This window comes from Bos grunniens, chromosome 1, assembly GCF_055505025.1.
Source record: "Bos grunniens cultivar Pamir isolate PY7600 chromosome 1, Bosgru_T2T1.0, whole genome shotgun sequence".
NCBI classification, from domain to species: Eukaryota; Metazoa; Chordata; class Mammalia; order Artiodactyla; family Bovidae; genus Bos; species Bos grunniens.
Window position 1 is genome coordinate 80148017 of NC_141165.1, and position 19311 is coordinate 80167327.

General features: G+C 42.4%; 1 protein-coding gene across 1 annotated transcript in view; it reads right to left on the reverse strand.

Moving 5' to 3' along the window:
* Window positions 1-17391, reverse strand: part of P3H2 (prolyl 3-hydroxylase 2) — a 177834-nt gene extending 160443 nt beyond the window's left edge. The window contains exon 1 of the mRNA XM_086319406.1: window positions 16754-17391. Within this exon, the coding sequence (XP_086175532.1) occupies window positions 16754-17227 (474 nt within the window). The 5' untranslated portion in view covers window positions 17228-17391. The remainder of the gene's footprint in view (window positions 1-16753) is intronic.
* Window positions 17392-19311: the final 1920 nt, after the last annotated feature.

A 19311-nucleotide genomic window follows, 5' to 3' on the forward strand; every position in this document is an offset into this window, starting at 1 on the left:
TCCTCTCCAAAAGAGTCAGTATTTTATATTGCCTGAGGTTACCATTTTAGTGTATAACATCAAAATTTTTAAAACTGAGGATAAGATACTAGTAGTAACTGAGGTGCAAACAGTTTAATCACTGAAATTCACAGTTTACTAACTTTTAATGACCTGTTTTATCAGAGGAAATATTCAGCCACACATTAAAATATATTAAAGTTAGTAGAGACTTTCAAGATTATACATTCCAAACATTTCATTTATAAGTGGAGAAACTGAAGTCCAGGAAAGGAAAATTCATCATCACAATAGAGAGTTAGTGCTACAGTTATAATTAGAGCCACAGTTTCCTAGCTCCTTATTCTAACACTGTCTCCAGTGTACCCACCTAAACTCATGTTCATAATCATAAATTGACTTATAAAGTTGGCACCCCCATGAAAGAGCCAACTTTAAAAATTATGACCAAGTGCACAGAATGGTAGTTTCAAATGCCTAATCACAAGGAGTATTAAACAAAAAATTCATGCTGTAGGAGAGTTGACAGTTCAATTTCAACACACAAGTGTCAAGTTCCCACCAAGCGCAAAAAAAAATCAGTGTTGTTAGCCATGTTTGAATGTTGAGATCAAAGACTTACACATAGTAATCTAGAACATGTGCTGGGCTGAGTCGCTCAGTCGTGTCCAGCTGTTTGCAACCCCATAGACTGTAGCCCACCAGGCTCTTCTGTCCATGGGATTCTCCAGGCAAAAATACTGATGTGGGTTGCCATGCCCTCCTCCAGGGGATCTTCCCAACCCAGGGATCGAACCCACATCTCCCACATTGCAGACAGATTCTTTACCAACTGAGCCACATTATGGGAATGTCATATGGATTTTGGAACACTGAGAAAAAAAGAGAGAGAGAACTGTTTCCTCAGTTCAGTTCAGCCGCTCAGTCATGTCCGACTCTTTGTAACCCCATGAACTGCATGCAGCACTCCACGCCTCCCTGTCCACTACCAACTTCCAGAGCCTGCCCAAACTCATGTTCATTGAGTCCGTGATGCCATTCAACCATCTCATCTACTGTCGTAGAATGCTTCTTAGGAGCATTCTTTTCTTATTCTAAATCCTAAATAAACTAGTCTCCCACATGTAACATGATAAATAAATTTTTATTGAATATCCTGTTGGGAAAATGAACTGATTGCATATTTATTTATTTATGAAGTGTTAAATCTAGTATACCAGAGGGGTCTCCTCTACAGATCTATAAATAAGTAAAAAGGCAGGCAGGTGATAGCTTAGCCAAAGGGCTGGGATATTTTACACCTTTAAAGCCAAAGCAGGAAAGACTCTTAACAACTTGACATGAACCATAACACAGAGTAGTCGATCTACTTAGGAATGATTCAGTGGTGGTGAGATATTTTTTGTTTTTACTCACTAGATCACTGGTTTACTATAAAAGGATATAACTCAGGAACAACCAAGTGGATAAGAGGCAGAGGGAAATGTATGGAGAAGGAGCACAGAACTTCTAAACCCTCTTCAAATGCCCTACTCCCCCAGCATCTCTCCTTGTTCACCAACCCAGGAGCCCTCCAGATCCCATTTTTTGGGGGTTTTATGGAGGTTTCATTATACTCATGATTGATTACCTCATTGACCATTGGTAAGTGACTCGACCTCTCGTCCCCCTCTCCTCTCTGGCAATCAGTGGGCAGGAATGATAGTTCCAACCATTCAATCAAGGTTTATTACCCTGCAACTAGCTCCCCTCCCCTCCTTAGGTGCTTTCCAAACTTCACCTCATTAACATAAATCCAGTTGTGGTGGAAGTGGTGGTGAATCTGACTAGAGTTTTGTTAGAAAGACTTTTCTGTAGTTTTCTTGTGGTAAAGCATTGATAACACAGATTACTTTGAGTTTTTTGAAATCAAGCCCACTTAAATTGTATTTATCATCATCACTATAATTTAAAGATGACTTAAAAGAATCTTCATGAAGACTTATAAATCTGAACAAAGTGAAATAAACTCATTTCTCCCTAGACTTTCTCTTGAGCACACCAAAAACCTCTAGACCAAAAACACAGGAAGACTCTGAAAGATGGCCTGAAGAGGTGTGCAGGCTAAGGACCTGGCCTTTGAACATAGTGATAAATTTCCTGGTTTTTCCTTTTGTCTCCTACGTACCCCTTGGAAGAAAAGCTATAACCAACCTAGACAGCATATTAAAAAGCAGAGACATTACTTTGCCAACAAAGGTCCGTCTAGTCAAAGCTATGGTTTTTCCAGTAGCCATGTTTGAGGTGAGTTAAACTATAAAGAAAGCTGAGCACCAAAGAATTGATGCTTTTGAATTGTGGTGTTGGAGAAGACTGTTGAGAGTACCATGGACTGCACGGAGAGCAAACCAGTCAATCCTAATGAAAATCAGTCCTGAATATTCAGTGGAAGGACTGAAGCTGAAGCTGAAACTCCAATACTTTCGGCCACCTGATGCAAAGAACTGACTCATTTGAAAAGACTCTGATGCTGGGAAAGGTCGAGGGCAGGAGGAGAAGGGGATGACAGAGGATGAGATGGTTGGATGGCATCACCAACTCAATGGACATGAGTTTGAGCAAACTCCAGGAGTAGGTGATGGACAGGGAAGCCTGGTGTGCTGCAGTCCATGGGTCGCAAAGAGTCAGACACGACTGAGCAACTGAACTGAACTGAACTGATGCATCCTAGATTGGACTGCAGAAGCCTGTAACTTGGACATACCAATGCGAGCAGACACAAAAAGTATCCCCCAAAGCATGTTCCTTTTAGTTAAAGGAACAGAATATTTACGACAATGGAAAAGGAACATCTGTGATGATACCCTCGGAACTCCAGCCAAATACCAGGGGAAAAATCTTGCAGACCCCTGACATTGGTCAGCTCCTAATGTAGGCAACCTGGACTTTCACTCCCCTCCTCCCCAAGAGTATCAGGCCCTGCTGCCGCCCGTCCCCCAATTAAAAAGTAAGAAAGTAATTTCAGAGGAGAGGGAGCCAGATAAAGGAATTTCTTAAATATTATTTAGGAACATTTAATATTCTTTAAATATTCTGAAACGTAATATTCTGGGCAGACCCCCTAGCAACTCATATGTGAAACTGAACAGACTTGACATTGGCAAAAGGTTTGATAACTGAACTACAGTGTGAACTATGGCCAGCTTTTCAGTTTAGCCTCTGGATAGCACACAAACAAAGCAAATTAGAGTAGCAGCTCCAAGGCTCTGTGAATGAAACTGGGTTTTCGGAGTATATTGTACTTGCTAAGAGAGGTGCACCCACTTTCAATTTCTAAGCATGGATGCTCTGATCAGTTGTCGCCCATTTACCCTAAAACTGTCCTTGGTCCTATGGAGGTGCAACTAAATCCTTTTCAGATGTTATCACAGCAATACTTGAGCCAGAAATCAGACGACTGATGCAGATCATACATATGGATGCAGTTACCGCTAAATATTCCATGTGTGTGTTTCCAAGTGTGTTTTGAGGCCATGGCACTGTTTTTTGGTTTTTTTCCTCTTTCCCTTTATCCTAAGTTATTTACAGGGAGTGTGCTGGTGACCCAGGTCTAAGAGTACATTAGCCAGAATTAAGAAGCAGGATAGAAAGCTGCACAGTTTTTCCAATGAAAAAAAACTTTAATGATACACCATCTGTGGATATAAGACAAATTTTCATTAATAAGATCATAGAGTCTTATTAACTCTGGATTGGAAAATATACTAAATCTTATCTATCCTATAGGCTCAAGGATGTATTGTACAAGGAATATAGTCAATATTTTCCAATAACCATAAATGAAAGTAACATTTATAAATGTGTAAACTATTTTAAAAATAGAAATACAATTAAATGGTGTGTGTTGAAAAAAAAATCTTATTTCAACATCATTTTAATGTATGAACCTTAAATGCAACCTCCCTATATATTTGAGCTGAGATCCCGTTTTTCATAACTTTTGTTACTTGGTCCTACTTGCTCAATTTGCTCAATTCCTAAGTGCCATAAAGATCCAGAACAGTTGTCTCAGATAATGATCTTTTCAAAGCCTCTTTTTTTGTTTAGTCTACTCATCCCTATTCCAACTGTTTCTCATAAAACAGTTCTGAGTCTTTTATTTATATCTTTTAGTCCTTCCTGCTCATGCCCTAGTTTGTCTTTACTTCTTAAAATTCCACCAAATTAAATATTAGCAAGTCCTTCTTCAAATTTTATTTTAAAATGATTGTCCAAAGATGAGGACTAGCATCAGGCACACTGAAAGTATCTCCTGTCTTTTGATCTTTCAAACTTCCATTCTACCACTTTGTATTCCATTACACTATCTCATCATTTTTCTTATCCATAGATAGATTGTTTGGCTCACTGCAGCAGTCCATAAAAGTATTCAACAATGGTTTGATCCCTGGGTTGGGAAGATCCCCTGGAGAAGGGAAAGGCTACCCACTCCAGCAATCTGGCCTGGAGAATTCCATGGACTGTATGGTCCATGCGGTTGCAAAGAGTCAGACATGACTGAGCAACTTTCACTTTCAGGCTGAGAGAGGTAGAAGAGTTCTATAAGCCATCTGGTCCAATTCTGCCCTTGTCCAAATAGAGACCTAAAGGCATTAGTGACAGCCCTGGGGACACAGCCTAAACCACCTGATTTCTGAACTCATACTTCCCTCTATTTTATCTGAGCTACTCTCCCATTTGCCTGTCATACAAGAAGCAGTCTTATTTCTGGTGTCTATGATGAAGAGATGTTTGTTGATTCCCAAACCTAGGCCATCTCCCAGGAGTACTCTAGATCAGGGTGGTGAAAAGGCTTAAAGCAGTTTAAAATTCCCAGGGTGTGTTGGTCTGTGGGAAGAGATTTTATCTGTTAATAGAAAACAGCAAAGGTTTGGAATGTGTTTGAACAGAGTCCATTTTTGACAAATACAAAGAAGGGACCACAATCTTGTGGAAATTGTAAAATCTGGGGGATGGAGAAGGAAATGGGGAGAGAGCAAAAGGGCTTTTCTCAAAGCAGCAAAAAACAATCTCAACATATCAATAAGAAGAACTTTTGTTTTAGTCTGATGCTGAAAGGAGGCCAGTAAGCTTACACTCAAATGTCTAGGGCATTGAACTTGAAGTTAGGAGCTCTAACTGAGCAGGTCAAATTTGTGTTTTGTGTGTAATCAAGTTTTCTCTACCTACTCTAAGTACTGTACTGTACTTATTGTTTTAATTTATCATAATGCCTAAGTCTTCTTTCACCTTTCATATTTCCTTACAAATTTCCTCTCTGCACAGCAGCTATGAGGCAAGGAAATAAGTTGACCCTTGAAAAATATGGAGGGATAGAGGCTCCAACCTCTGTGTGGTCTAAACCTGCTTATAAACTAATGAAAACCTACTTTACAGAGCTCCACTCAATGATCTGTGGTGACCTAAGTGGAAAGGAAATCCAAAATAGAGGGGATATATGTACACCTATAGTTGATTCACTTTTCTGGACAGTAGAAACTAACACAACATTTTAAAGCAACTACATTCCAATAATTTTTTTTTAAATCTGCATATAATTTACAGTTGGTCCTCTTTATCCATGGTTCTGAATCTGCAGAATCAACAACTGGTGATCATGCAATGCCATAGTATCCTCATAGTTCAAACCATGCTGTTCAAGGATCAGTTGTACTTCTGTGTCAGTGCTGACCTAAATGAACTCAAAATATTTTTTTCTTTTTTAAATTAACTTCTCACAAGAAGCCAGGGAAGTAGGTATCCCCATTTTCCAAATAAGGAACTCATATGTACACATGTGAACTTTTCCAGTGTCATATAATAAAAGGGAGGACTCTTTTCAATACAAGCCTCAGTTCAGTTCAGTTCAGTCACTCAGTCTTGTTTGACTCTTTGCGACCCCATGGACTGGAGCACGCCAGGTTTCCCTGTCCATCACTAACTCCCGGAGTTTACTCAAACTCATGTCCATTGAGTCGGTGATGCCATCCAACTATCTCATCCTCTGTCATCCCCTTCTCCTCCCGCCTTCAATCTTCCCCAGCATCAGAGTCTTTTCAAATGAGTCAGTTATTCTCATCAAGTGGCCAAAGTATTGGAGTTTCAGCATCAGCATCAGTCCGTCCAATGAATATAGGCCTGTTTCACGTCAAAACCAAAGTTGTGAGAAGTGAATGAGAACTTGAGTTTTGTCACAGAAAAACTTGGATTCAGATTCTGACTCTTTACTTACCAGCTGGGGGATCTTAGATATACCATTTAGCCATTTAATCAGTGATCTTATTACGAAAAGGAGAACATTTAGCTCCATCTAGGATTTCAAAGAAACCTGAAATGGAAAAATGGCATTTTCCCTTAACATTTGGTAAACATTGAGTACAGGTCATGTAAAATCTCCCCAAAGACATCCCTCCCTGTTCTGTTCCACACAGAAACTGAGTGGCCCTGTTACCCTGGGCCTTATCATGACAGAAATGCCTCAACCTAGTATGGGGCCTCTGGGTGAAGAACGACCAAGATCTGCTTCTGAATGATTGGTTTTACTACAGAGACATGGATTTCAGAGAATGCAACATGCATGTTTGTTTCATGTAAACTCCTTTCACATACGGGGCCCTCTCAGACTTTAACTTACTGTTCTTGCCTTCCTTTATTAATTTTTGCTATCATCACTCCATCTTTCTCCATCTATTTCTGCATTTCCCTCTCTATGGTATGAATGTTTGTGTTCCCCAACATTCCTATGTTGAAACCTAGTTCCCAAGGTATTACAAGGTGAGCATTTGGAGCTGATTAGGTCATGAAGAAATGAATTCATGCCTTCATAAAAGAGGTCCAGAAATTACCCTGCAAGGTGAGAGGTTATAGCAGAGTATGACTCTCACCAGACACTGAAACTGCAGGTACCATGTTTCCCAGTTTCCAGAACTCTAAGAATTAATAGATAATGTATTATCTAGTACATGCAGGTACCATGTACTCTCAGTTTCCAGAACTCTAAGAATTAATAGATAATGTATTATCTAGTACATGCAGGTACCATGTACTCCCAGTTTCCAGAACTCTAAGAATTAATAGATAATTAATAACTTGTTTATAAATCACCAGCATATGGTCTTCTGTTATACCAGCTCAAAAGGACTGAGATGCCCTCTGAGCTTCTCTCTCTCTCTCAATCTCACAATCATTCCTTTTTCTTCTGATCCCCTCTCATTTCTCCCACTTTCCAGTATCCTATAAGGTGGCATTTTGGGTTTGAGTCAAGCTGTTTTCTAAGAGCATATGTGATAAAAAACTAACCCCAAGAAAACTAAGAGTTGCAGTGGATTACTTTTAAATGAGTTTGAGTACTTTCCAAGTTGAATAAAAAATACATTAATTCTGGAGTTTGGAGTTCACGATTAAAAGGTGTTAGTTTGTATTGCTAAAGTAACCTATGCTGTCATATTTCAATAATAAGTAGAGAGAAGTTAGTCACTCTGGTCTTTCCTGCAACTTGAACTAGCCTAGCCATGAGGGAAGACCAGCTAAGGAATATAAGCCAAGTGATTTGCATCTTGGAGAAAGAGATTCTATTTCGATTGGAATTCCCCTCATAAAAGGTATTAAGCTAAAGCCAAACTTTTTCATAAATATGATTCATCAGTGGGCCCAGTGCCATCTAGCATATGTTGTCAAACACTTGATTTGTACTTGTCTAATCTTAACATCCAGATATCCTAAATATGGCTACAGGTTTAAGTCAGTGGTTCTCAAAATAGGGCGATTTTGACTCTGAGAGACATGTTGCAATGTACAGAGACATTTTTGGTTGTCACAGCTTAGAAGCAATATGAAGTGTGTTGCGACTGCTGTCTGGTAGGTAAAAGTCAGGGATGATGCCATCCTAAAATGCAAAGGACAACCTATCATGACAAAAATCAATCATCCCAAATATCAGTAAGCCAAGGCTGAGGAACTCAAACTTAAATACCTACTGATCCAAAAACCTGCAAACTTCATTGTGTGACTGAGACCTTGGTCATCCTATAGAAACAATGACTGTGAAAATCTCCTTCCCTAGTAGCATTTCTAAATGCCTTGGGCTACAATCAAATGGTGATTGTTGATCCTGGATTCAGCCTGAAAAATATTACTAAGAAATAATTTTTACTTCAGTGGGGAAATAATTTTTATGGCTTTCTGGATTAGTTTTTGATACTATAATTTGAGATCATTTTTGAAACCAGCCAAATCTGGCTTTAAGGTAATCCACTGTGTCTGGTGTCCTAATTATGTGTTGATTTCTTCATGCAAGCCTATTGATCTTGGCAAAGTGAAAACTAGAAATTTAGCATTCAAGCAGAAAGAATAAATCAAAACTGGCTCAATTAGCTTTACTGTGATTCAGGGTTTGTTAACAGTTCCTCTGTTTTGTTTCAGATTTATTTATTTTATCATGTCTTTTGCTTTTCTCCATTCCTTTTCCAGAGTTCCAATATAATTACACTGTAATCTTCAGCAGTGTCTCATTGCTTGCAGAAAAGCTGAATCTATTATTTGTAGATAATGAATTCCAGCAGAATCATTTTGATAGCCCTGAACTTCTGGAAAATCTGACATCTTGGATCTCCCTCTTTCTGGCTCTTATATCTTAATTTCCCTTCCAAAGAAGATTCTTTGCTCATTCCTTTTCATTAGGTTTATTGGAGAACAGTATTAATCCAGGATCCTGTTTCTGAGCTTTTCCCAGAAGTGGGCAGAACAGTAGTGCAAGGAATAACATTCATAGGTAGCTTTTATTTTCAAGGTATATCTCATTTGGGAAATAATGTAAGTGGCATGCTATGCATATGATATTAACCTTGGCAAGTTCAGGTATTCAGTGTGTGTCTCATAAATAGTGGTCATCAGCAATGTCACAGAGGTAGGAATCAGGGTTCTTAGATTCTAATCCTGGTTCTTCCATTAAATTTCTGGATACCTGTGGACAACTTGATTCTTTTCCAGAGTTTATTTTCTCTTCTCTAAAATGAAAGAGTGGGAGCACATATGTTCTATGAATGTGGCAGGAAGCAGTTGCAGAAAGATGCGGACCCAAGAGGAGAGGGAAATGAATATCTTTCCCAACATATACCCAACTCTTGCACAGATCGTATGGGTGAAAAGGACATAAAAAGAATTTCATAGAAGTAGATGCCTATGTCTATGTATCAAATTAAATAAGAGGCTCTCTGGGCTTCATTTTATTAGAACCAGAACCCTGACATTACCTGGACTGCTACTTGCTTCTCTCTTCCCTTGATTGATTTCCTCAACCTGCTCCTTGGCAGATGTAATTTCACTATGGAGATCAACAGGACAAGGAATGGGAAAGAAGAGAGAGAGATGTAGAAAGAAAGTAAAGCAGAGAGGGGTGTAGTTAAGTGAAATCGGCTTCTGATCATAGCCGGCAGCTCTCCTCAGTACTAAACCCCCCGAATCATACACACAGCACTGAAACATATCACACAGAAGGCTGACTCCAGCTCTTTTTTTTTAAATGTGTTTAGGACACTTGGCAAATGAAGGCCAGCCCTCATGGAAATTACATAGCTAGGAAGTCAGTCAGCAGGAAAGGAAGGATGAATAAAAGAACAGAAAAAGAATTATAGGAGAAAAGCTGAATGGAAAAAAAGACAGGAGAAATTATCTTTTTCCTAATGAGAAATGCAAAATTTTCCACCAGACGACTGTGACTCTTGGCTAAGTGGCCTACCTCTCATGTAAATGAAAATGCAGGGTGGGTGGGGCAGTCCAGGAAGCTGGGCCTTGTGTCTGCTCCATCTCTGGAGGCACCAGGTCCACTGCAGGTCTCAGTGGCACCACTGACTTACCAGACTGCCCCTCTGGAGGTAACCATGCCCCTTCCGAGCACTGTGCATGCATCCTAAGTCATTTCAGTCTTGTCCAATTCTTTGCCCACCATTCTCCTCTGTCCATGGAATGGGTTGTCATTTCCTTCTCCAGAGGATCTTCCTGACCCAGGAATCAAACCAGCGTCTCTTACATCTCCTGCATTGGCAGGCAGGTTCTTTACCACTAGCGTCACCTGGGAAGCCCAGAACAGCAGTGGACATCTGAGCCAGCTCCACTTGCTGATCCTCCTAGATTCATTACGGAACCTTTGAGGCCATCAGCTACCAAGTAACAAGGACAGACTTTATGATTTCTGAGGGTCCTTCCGGTTGTAGTATTTTAATGCTTTTAATAATTATCACTCCTCATTCTTACAAGACCACATTTCTTAGGCAAAATATGTATTTTTCCCTCTCTCACCCTTACTTCACTGTCCCAAACCAACTATTTAACTTGAAGAGATAGAGAGTTGAACAAGATATTCCCTTGGAGTCCCTTCTAGTTCTCTAAGATCTTTACTCAAGTCCTTAGTACTACAAAAGAATCATTATTACACCAAATCAAAAGAATTTTCATTTTAGATGAATCCATCCACCTTTCAAAAATTTTTAAATTCCATTCACAAAGCAAGCTGACATTTTATCAAACATTCCCAAAAGAATTTCACACACCTATCCCTTTGGAGTTTATCACTGAGCAAATGATATTCATGACAGAATACATTTGAGTCTCAGAGATGGAATCTGTGAAGAGAGACAAGTCGTTTATTACTTCCTTTTATTCAAACCTATAAAGAAATCCCTTTATAGGTTTGAGATTTGGGAAAAGTTTTTACCAGACTAAAATAGGAGAAAACCTGTTAGCAATTGCTCCCTTCATTTAACTGAATTTTAAGCTACCATTTGCCAGTCACAATGAGTGATTGATAAAGAGCTGACTGGGCCTTCATAAAGTCAGCCTCGGAGCAGGAAACAATTGATATTCCATCTCCTTAGCTAAGGAGGACCTAAGAGCTGGCTAAACCAAAAAGTTCCCAGGTTTCTTTCCTAACTAGTGGGACAGAAAGATGATGACTAGTGGATTTTGATAAATCAAGCCTGGAAAAAAAAACTGTAATAAGAAGAAAGAAAAAAAGCCACATCCCTTGAGGAAATAACCACTAGGAAATTTCAAAACAACTATTTCCAGAAGACATAAATTCAACTCCCTATTTGAAATAATTTGTGGACAAAATGTATGTAGTCTACAGATGGGTTAAAAAGAGATTTTAATATGACACTTGGGAAAAGCTTTTATTCTGAACTAAAATAAGATATATCCAGCACATATCATGTGATCTAGGTTTCAAACTCATTTTTCTTAAGGCATTCATCTAGAAGGAGAAAGAAATGGATAAAGCAGAAAAAGAGTGAGGAAAATCTTTGAGCTTGCTTTTTTTTTCTTTTTTAGAAAACACTAATAAAATAAATTATGGTCAAGAAAAAGGAATTTGGGGGAGATGACTGTAGGAGGGAGATAGAATTGCCTAACTTAATTGCATTTCCCCCCCACCCCCGCCTCTAATCTTAAGAAGAAAAACAAATGTCAAATGGCACACAGTTCCAGTTTAGAAACAAAACATGGAAGGACAAGCTTGTTTTAAGTAAAAATAAAAAAATAAAAATAAACAGCACTGGATATCTTTTTTTTTTTTTTCCCCTTTTACTAAATGGCTGGGAACACTGAAAGAAAAACAGATACTGTCAAAGTATTCCTGATTGTAAAGTACACAGATAAGGCAAAAAGAAAAGGATCTCTCTTACGTTTATTTAAATTCCACAAATGTACATAAAGCAGGCACAGCGTGTCAAGAATTTTCTGAAGCATAGTTTTAGAAAATAAGGATTAAATTAGAGAAAAGATGGAGAGGGAGGGAAAGGAAGTTTGCAACATTAGCCAGAACTTGCAAATGGAAAAGAGTGAAAAGTCAAGCAGTCTACAGTTCTGTAACTTTCTTCCCCAACTGACCAGCCACGAAATCTGATAACTAATACGAGAAGACTTCCTATCACCATGCAACAATCTTTCTCAACAATATTTTGTACACAAGCAACCAAGCTATCATTCACTCAAAAACATAAGCTGAGCATTTACTGCTACCACCCCCTGTTTTAGGTATTTGGTTGGGGTAGTGGGGATATAGATGCTAAGACTGAACTCAGACCTGCTGCTGCTGCTGCTGCTGCTAAGTTGCTTCAGTCGTGTCTGACTCTGTGCGACACCTGGCTCCCCCGTCCCTGGAGTTCTCCAGGCAAGAACATTGGAGTGGGTTGCCATTTCCTTCTCCAATGCATGAAAATGAAAAGTGAAAGGGAAGTCACTCAGTCACGTCCGACTCTAGCAACTCCAAGGACTGCAGCCCACCAGGCTCCTCTGTCCATGGGATTTTCCAGGCAAGAGTACTGGAGTGGGATGCCATTGCCTTCTCCGTAACTCAGACCTAATGAACCTAAATCTCCAATTTTAAATTATATTTTTAATGCCCAGGTGATTCACAATAATTATCTATCTACTGATCTTCCAGATATGGAAACTCCTTCGTTAGGAGGTACAAAAGTGACTATGACCATTCTGTGATCTCCAGGAGCTCACATAAGTGATAACAAATACATGAATTTCTCCAAAATAATGTTAAAAATGAAACATGATATGAGAGGATCATATTCTTTACTGCAGATATTCAGAGGAGGGAGAAATAATGGACTGTTGGCGGCTGCCGATTGAAGAAAAGAGGATGTCACAGAAATAGGTACATTTGTGCTTCCCACATGTTACTAGTGGTAAAGAACCCACCTGCCAATTCAGGAGATCTAAGAGATGCAGATTGGATTCCTGGGTCAGGAAGATCCCCTGGAGGAGGGCACGGCAACCCACTCTAGTATTCTTGCTTGGAGAATCCCATGGACAGAGGAGCCTTCAGGACTATAGTCTATAGAGTCACAAAGAGTTGGACACAACTGAAGCAACTTACAGAGAAGGCAATGGCACCCCACTCCAGTACTCTTGCCTGGAAAATCCCATGGATGGAGGAGCCTGGTGGGCTGCAGTCTACGGGGTCGCTAAGAGTCGGACACGACTGAGCGACTTCACTTTCACTTTTCACTTGCATGCACTGGAGAAGGAAATGGCAACCCACTCCAGTGTTCTTGCCTGGAGAATCCCAGGGATGGGGGAGCCTGGTGGGCTGCTGTCTATGGGGTCGCGCAGAGTCAGACACGACTGAAGTGACTTAGCAGCAGCAGCAGCAGCAGCAGAAGCAACTTAGCACATATGCTCATGCTTATATAGTTACCATTTGAACACACAGAGAAGGAGGTGGGAAAATCTACTACTCTTATTATAACTACTCTACCACCACTACAACTAAGTCTGCTACTATTATAATTAAACATACTATTATTATAACTAATAATAAGAGACACATTTCCAGTGTTTCTGGAAATAGACATAGGCCCTGTTCTGGGTGCCTTATGTAAATCCTCTCTTAAACCTAAACCAACCAGTTAGGTTCTATTATTTCTATTATCTACAAGATGGGGAAACTAAAGCTTAGAAAGTTTGTGTGAATTTTTCAGTCACAGAGCTGGAGATTGAAGAACTAAAGTTCAGTCTCAGATTGATCCCATTCCAGAGCCTCTACGCCTCTCAAAAAAGAATAAACAAACCCAGATGTGCAAAAGTGTCAGACACAAAAGATTAAGCATCCATTGCTCCCTCTGGCTGAAGGATGGCAGAGTGGGGGAGAAACTGAGCCGGTAAAATTAAAGGTCAGATAGGCTGCAGTAAACACTGTGGGCTCTATACAGTAGCAAAGGGAAACCTGTGGAGGATTCCAAGCAGAGACTATTCTGATCAAAGCTTTATCTTAGATTTTAGGCTGTGAATTATGAGTTACATGATACAATCTGAAATAATAGAATTTGAAAGTCTAAAGAGTCTTGCCCTGCCTTTAAACAAAAAAGCGTGCTTGGGATCTAAGTAGAACTACCACCTCACCTCAGAGGAATTACCAGCATGCCAAGACTTAAGGAAGATTCTACAGAACAGCCCTGAAGATAAATACAACGAATGTCTGTTACCCCACAGCACAAGGACTGACTCATTCCTGGAGCTGTCCAAATCTGGCAAATGGATAGCCCGGGGACTCAGCATTCTGTGGGATCCGAGGTTATCCCAGGGGGCAGTGGGTGTGCACAGGCATGATCAGTTGTTGGCAGAGCCCAGACCTCTGACTCCCAGTCCTATACTCAATTCATCAAGGCAAATCACACGTGACACTGGGTAAGCCCCCTTTCCTATCTGGATTCTCCTTTCCTCATTATGATGAGAGAAATTGATATCAACAGGCCCTAGATTTCACAATTCTCAATCTCTCCCTTCCAATACTCTAGCATAGAGAATCCGCTTCCATTAGTTGCTCACTAACTGGAATTTGGGGGAGCAACAGCGTCTCTGGAGAGCTCCCAGAGTTTGCAAACCCCTAGCTGAGAACAAATACATTTCCTTATCTCTAGAAAGTCTACTAGCTCTAACTGTATCACAGGATTCACGATCTCAAATCTTAGTTACAAAGTCCTCACTGAATTCCATCTGGCCCAGGATTATCCTTTTCAAGTACAGAGCGCATCACTGATGTCCAAAGTAAGTCAGCAACACAAGGTACCGTGATCATATGCAGGCATACTCAGGGAATCCATCTGCCATCAGGGAATGAACACTTTAGAATTCAAACCTGTCAGAGCCCAACGGTACTCTGTTATTTTCAGAATTTTGGTTTGTGCTCAGAAGATTGTGTGTGTATGTGTTTATGAGTCAAATTTCCAAGAAGCCAAGCAAAGGCTACAAGTGTGGATTTCTTGTGTGGAGGGAACACCTTATTTGATGTTCATAGTCTTGATGACTCCAATTCACCAAAAGTGAATTTCCAAAGGGGTCAGAAGACCTCCTTAAGAGATCATCGATTCTGTAGACCCAAGAAACTGTGCCTATTGGAGTAGAAATGAACAGGAAGATGCAAGATGTGTTCTGCTCTCAGAAACATTGGTGGTAAAACAGAAATTAGCACATGAACTCACATATTTTTTAAGGGACTTCAACTTCACTGGTTCATCAAACCACACCAGGTAGTTTACCCACAGAACTACCCATGAGCAACTAACTCCTGTAATCAATGTACTGCAAAAAACGGAGGCATGTTAAACCTATGGCTTCATCTTCTTTGACTTTCAACAGGAGATGGAAGCAGGAGCATGATAAATGTTAACATTAGCAGTGAAGTAAGGGTAATTACAGAACCAAAGACACTCACATTCTGAGAATTACCTCACGGTTATTTATTTTTATAGGAGTGAAAATAAATACACATTCCTTTCCCAGACCTGAAAAAGGAAAATGTACCCAAGATGTGTGACAGAACAATCAGAGGGACTGCCAACCTCACATCTGAGACTCCTGGGAAGACAGGGACCAATCTGGACCACCCACACTCTGCTCTGGGAACCAGCCGAGTGTACCTTCAGCTGTTGGGTACTCACAGGCCCCTATCTGCCTACTACTGACTGATTTCTCTAAGACTACCCAAAACTGTGATAATCATTTAAGAGAAAGCAGATTTATAATTAATACATGTCTCAGCAAATCCTTAAGGATGCACAAGCCAGTGGAAGACATATGCTGAAAAGAATTCCGGCTTTCTCCTTATTGCTTGCCCAAAATACTAAATCCAACACTTTAGCCAGGGCACTGTGAGTTAAGAGTGAGTTACGGTTATAATTTCCTGATCTCCACCAACAACTGCAAATCTGCAAAGACCTTGTGGGATGAGCTGCAAAAGACATCATATCTGCACCTTGTGTGTACTGTCACCATCCCAGAAATGCAGCCCAGTCCAGTGGCTGGCATGACTAACCAACCCCCAAAGCTGCCACTTCAACAGCTGGAGAAGAGACATTGACAAAGGGACAAAGAAAGACAAAAAGGGGGAGAAAGTATAAGTTCAGAGAAACATAGGTAAGAGAGAGTGGGAGAAACACAGGCTAAATTGTCTCTGCTGAAGCATCCACATGGATCTTCAAAATCGTGACTGTGGGGGAAATGTCAGTACACTGTTTACCTCCCGTCACTAACTTCAGGCAAGTTGAATACACATAAATAAAACCAGAAGGAAGGGGCATCTGATGGTGAACAACTCAGTGCAATGCTAACTTCCAGAAATAGAAGTGGTCTATCAAAGGACAAAGAGTCAGCACTTTGGGTATTTTAAGTGAGACTACCTCGCCCAGAGCCACCCCTTACACGCATAACTCCTCTTTAACCTTTGATCTTCCCTTTTTGGGTAGGTGCAGGGAGAAAAAGGAATGGGATTCAGAGCAAGTCTACCTTTAACTCAGCTGTTCTGGGAACACTCCGTGTTAAACGTCAAAGAAAAGGTGCACACTAGCCTGTATGAGGGATGAGGGAGCTGAGATGGAACGAGCTGAAGCTAGACCAAGAAACGAAGCGAGAGGAGATCTTACACTAGATCCGGTTCTGCCATCGTTCAGACATTAGTGCTGAATGGGTACATTTTATCAGTGCAGTCCTCTTTTTGAGAGAGAAGAGGATGCCTTAAGAGCTAATGGCTTGCCCAGATTCATCTAGTCTTGGTTACAGAGCTCAGCTCGGGCCACCAGATATCTAGATTCACATACAGACAGAACCGTTCAAGGAGACCCAGTCTGACCCGCTAAGGAGCCGCGCGACGGCCAGGAAGACTGGAGCCGCGGGAGGGCTCGAGACATCTCTGAGGCGCGGGAGGGCGTGAGGTGTGCGCTCTGGGTACCTTGATGTAGGCCCGCTGCAGGTAGTTGTAGGGCACTCTGCGCTGGAAGTCGCTGCGCACATCCTCGCTGGCGCGGTGGCGGGACGCGGGGCCCCCTAGGCGCTGGCTCTGGCAGCTGCGGTAGCAGCGCGCCCGCTCGAGCAGCGCGCGGAAGAAGGGCAGCTCGGCTCCCGGGCCAGCGCCGGGGGGCGCGAGCGGGCGGCGGGCGGCGCAGTGGCGGGCGCAGCGCGCGCGGATCTCCCGCAGGCGCCGGTGGCTGCGCAGAGCCGCTTCCAGGTCGCGCACAGCCAGCTCGTAGTCCCCGCTGTAGTAGGCGGCCACGCCGCTGGCGTAGAGCAGGTCGAAGGGCTGCAAAGGCCCGGGCTCGGGCTCCCGCTCTGGGTGCCGGCTGTCCGGGGGGCCGCACCACAGCGGCGGCGGCAGCAGTAGCCAGGGTAGCAGCAGCGGCAGCGGCGCCCAGATGCACTCCCGCATCCTCCGTGGCGGACGGGCGCCAGCCGGCCACGCTCGCAATCGGCTCCTGGCACCTGGCGTCCGGGTCGCGTCTCCCGGCTCCTCTAGCGCGATGGCCGGCCCCGCCGCCAGCCGGCTGCCCTGCGAGCCTCAGGTGACCGGCGGCGCTCGGCGGACTGAGAGGCGGAGGCCGGCTCGGACGGCCGCTCTTAAAGGGACGCCCACAGCTCACACGCTCCTCCTGCTGCCCGAGCCTCCGCAAGCCGCTCGCCGGCGCTCAGCGCGCGCCCAGCAGGCTCGGGCCGCAGCCTCCTGGAGGCCAGAGGCAGACACCCTGGTGTCAGCCAGAGAGCCAGCGCCACTGGGGGCCAGCCAAGGAGGGGCCGGGGAGGCGCGCCTGATGTATGGGTTACCTTCGAGGTTGCAGAATGGACATGATGACTCCCTTTTCTTAGAGAGGAAGAAAAGCCAGATTAGTGACCTTAGAGCTCTCATTGTTTGTAATTTGTGATTTCGCTGTTTGTCCTCCACCTTCGTGTGAAGTACTGAAGCTCCAGCTCAGACTGTAGGAAAGCCCTGGAGGGCCACTTGGCCCCTTTGGGAGGCTTGAGGAGGAAAGTGCTTAGTCCACGTTCACAGAACTGTGAAAGGCAAAGGAAGGAGTCAACCCTGGGCCTTTAGAATCAAAGCTTACTGCTCATTCTCTTAGGGAAGGTCCCACCCTTGCTTCTCAACCCACTTTGTATGGATGTGCGTCCATGCATTAGGGCCGGGAATAGGGACAAAAGGACAATGAACAGCCCACTTCTCTGTGTAGAGGAGGGCATTACAGGACCCAGAGAATTGTTGGAATGGTTATACTTACATCCTGCCTCCGTCAGGTTACCAACCCTGTAAACTTGTGCACTCGAGTCTAGTTTCCTCTTCTTCTAGGACAGACAAATATCCCAATATGTCCAATGGTTTTAAGATATAAATTATTTTTGCAAGAGCTGAACAAAGAGGCAATTTAATAAATCCAGTACCCCTAGGACTTAAGCAGTGAGCATCAGCCTAGGAATGGGAGAGCTGTCAGAATGGCTGCCAAACTCCAAAGGACTAGCTGGAGGCTTTCCTGTTCCTCTGTTTCTCTTCCCTTAAAAATACCTCCTGAGCCAAGGTGTTCCCTTCATTCCTGTTCTTTGGCTTCACACTCTTACAAGGATTCCTGAGAGCTTATGCACTGGACCCTTGACTCCAGTCTGCCTCCTGGAAGCATTCCTGTGGTCTCCTAGTACTTGTAGCAGTTTCATTGGAGTCTCCCTGGGCACTGGGATGGTGAATGAGAGAGAAGGGCAACAGGAAAGAACACTTATCACATAGTTGTTATGAAGTCCCCAAAGAAGGCTTTTATGTGGGATCACCACCATGCCCTGAAGGCTGCCAGAGTTTCATGCTAATTCCTTCACTCATTTTGTTGGGTTTGACCACTTTGGCCATAAACAGTCTTGGCTCTGTAATTCCAAGGGACCCCAAAGAATCTTGCTCTTACTACTTTCCTCCCCCAAACGTCACTGGTGTGAGGCTTATTCCACTGATGGGGAATCTCCACTTTGGAGCTGAGTATGTACTGAATACTTCGGATGTTCAGTATTCCAGGATTTGAACTTGGGTCATATGCCCAGACGTTTGCTCTAAGGATTGTCTCTCTTTTCAGATAAAATCTTTGGAGTCCAGAGTTATTAACCAACTTGTGGAAGGTTTTGAAGCACAATGGCTAGGAAATCCTGCTATGGGACTGAAGGCAAAGCACCAGGATGCTTTACTATAGATTATCTCTACATTCTGTAACATGTACACATCATTTAATACATGCCATTTAAATTTACATCTTTGTATAAATACTCTCAAAGTAGGTATTTTGGGGGAAGGGTTATAATATAAGGTAGAATGCTAGACTAGATGGCACATGTTAGACTAGATTCAAAGCGCTATAGAAACACAGAGCCTGCAAAGATTGAAAGCTTATTGGTTGTAGCCTTACTAAACTTTCTATTGATCCCCAAAGTGACGTGTGCTATCAAACCTTCTTCATGTTTTATTGTTATAAGGAAAAACAAAATCTG